This window comes from Clupea harengus, chromosome 12 (assembly GCF_900700415.2).
Source record: "Clupea harengus chromosome 12, Ch_v2.0.2, whole genome shotgun sequence".
Classification (NCBI taxonomy): Eukaryota; Metazoa; Chordata; class Actinopteri; order Clupeiformes; family Clupeidae; genus Clupea; species Clupea harengus.
In genome coordinates this window covers 29,159,924-29,162,423 of record NC_045163.1, presented here as the reverse complement: position 1 = coordinate 29,162,423, position 2,500 = coordinate 29,159,924, and the positions used below count along the sequence as shown (strand labels likewise).

The 2,500-nt window shown below is 43.4% G+C and overlaps 1 protein-coding gene across 1 annotated transcript in view; it reads right to left on the bottom strand.

The window, feature by feature from the left end:
- The window catches only part of musk (muscle, skeletal, receptor tyrosine kinase), a 32,400-nt gene that overhangs the window by 25,794 nt on the left and 4,106 nt on the right, over window positions 1-2,500 (bottom strand). The window contains exons 2-3 of the mRNA XM_031578112.1: window positions 1,880-2,006; window positions 962-1,113 (exon numbers count right to left, since the gene is read on the bottom strand). Of these exons, the coding sequence (XP_031433972.1) occupies window positions 962-1,113; window positions 1,880-2,006 (279 nt within the window). The remainder of the gene's footprint in view (window positions 1-961; window positions 1,114-1,879; window positions 2,007-2,500) is intronic.

Sequence of the window (2,500 nt, the reverse complement as noted above, 5' to 3'; positions counted from 1 at the left end):
CAAGTGTTTGTAACCCCCCCCCCCCTCTTTCCTACTGTGAGGCGCATTGTGTTACCTCCTTGTATGAAATGCGCCGTACAAATAAAGTTTGATTTGATTTGATTTGATTTGATTTGATTTGATTTGACTGACATTCTTTTCAATCCATCAGTCAAAAGCCACAGCAGACATGGCAGCAAGAGAAGCTAGCATCTCCTGCTATTGGGGTCATTTTCTGGGTCAAACGCCTCACCATGTATATTTAAAATAAAAGGGGGATAATTAATATGGAATCAATTATCTTTACCCCACAATGTCATTCACACCCGAGAGCATGAAATGACTTTCAGTGAATGAGTCTGGAATGAGTACAGCGAGAGAGACATTTAAGAGTACTCCTTGTTCCAAGCCAAGTTCCACTTCCAAAACACCATGTATTCGTGTCAAATCGCTTAACGCCTTAACGACTGTTTGAGACAGTCTTGCTCCACAGCGCCACCTAGAGCCTGTGTTTGAGACACTTCACAACGCCACATAGAGCCTGTGTTTGAGACACTTAGAGCCTGTGTTTGAGACAGCCTTGCTCCACAGCGCCACCTAGAGGCTGTGTTTGAGACAGCTAGAGCCTGTGTTTGAGACACCTAGAGCCTGTGTTTGAGACAGCTAGAGCCTGTGTTTGAGACAGCTAGAGCCTGTGTTTGAGACAGCTAGAGCCTGTGTTTGAGACAGCTAGAGCCTATGTTTGAGACAGTCTTGCTCCACAGCGCCACCTAGAGCCTGTGTTTGAGATACTTAGAGCCTGTGTTTGAGACAGCTAGAGCCTATGTTTGAGACACTTAGAGCCTGTGTTTGAGACATCTAGAGCCTGTGTTTGAGACAGTCTTGCTCCACAGCGCCACCTAGAGCCTGTGTTTGAGACAGCCTTGCTCCACAACACCACTGCTCTCAGCGGCCATGAATCCTGTGGACTCGAGACACTCACTCATCTTCAGCTGAAGAGCACCACAGCTCTTGGCAGGCTGTCCCATCCAGTTGTTGGCGACGCAGCAGTATTCTCCGCTGTCGGAGTCCTTCACGTGGGGAATGATCAACATCTGGCCATTTTCTTTGGTGATGTAGCGGGAATCATAGTAGCTGTGATAAAAAAGATAATTAAAACAATGTACTGGCCTTCAAAAAGCTCCTTGTGATATGAATGAATATGAATGTGATGGCCTCGATGGTTCGGTGACTCTAGAAGGGACCGCTGATGTGGCCCTGATGTAGCATAGATCCATTTCAGTCGGTTTGAAAAGCCATTTACAGGGAATGTGTCGTTACAAAGGAACTGTTACAAATCATTCTCTGGATAGATCTCACCGCTGTCTCGTGCTCATTCTGTGTAATGTTCTCAGTGTATATGGAACATATGTATGTGGATGTATGGAGCATGTGTACATGTATGTGTGTGTGTGTATGTATGGGACATGTGTACATGTATGTGTATGTATAAAACATATGTATGTGTATGTATGGGACATGTGTACATGTGTGTGTGTGTGTATGGGACATATGTACATGTGTGTCTGTGTGTATGTATAGAAGATGTGTACATGTGTGTGTGTGTATGGACCATATGTACATGTGTGTGTATGTATAGATCATATGTAAATGTAAGAATGTGTGTATGTATGGAACATATGTACATGTATGTGTATTTAAAGGAACATGTGTATATGTATGTGTATGTATAAAACATATGTATGTGTATGTATGGGACATGTGTATATGTATGTGTATGTATGGATAATATGTACATGTATGTGTATGTATAAAACATATGTATGTGTATGTATGGGACATGTGTATGTATGGAACATATGTATGTGTATGTGTGTATGTATGGAACATATGTCCTTACTGGATTGGCTCATTATTGCGTGTCCAGGAGATGTCTGCAGGCGGGTCGGAATCCACCTCACATATAAATGTAGCATTATGATCCAGCAAAGCATCCACAGTCTCAAGAAGCGTGGTGATTCTGGGCGCTGGGGAAACAGGAAGAAAGAGAAAAGGAGAGAGGAGGTTACCACCACCTGCTGCGCCGTTAGCCGTTAGCCATTAGCCATTAGCCATTAGAGGTATTAATGCCACCAACACAGCAACTGGAAACAGGTTGAAAATACCAAGGTCCACACCATGAAAACTAGTTGGACACAATGAAGGGAATTCAATGATCTTATACCTAGTTATAATTGTTACTTTTATTTGGATTTAACTAGCATGTAAACATTCCTGGGTGAATATACTTTGGGCTGACCTGGGGAGTGAGGTGTGATATTAGACTCTCACCTACCCCCCCAGGTCGACACAAAGAGCCCTGCACCCATGGCTTATTTGAATAGATGGTAACACCCCTAAACTCAGCTTTTTAAGAGCAGATCCCTGAAGGAATAAGTCAGATGAGTCTGAGGTGAAGCTATGAGTGGACCTTCAGGCTTTGTCTCCCTTGGTGGCAGCCATTGTATAAGATTAAAACCTG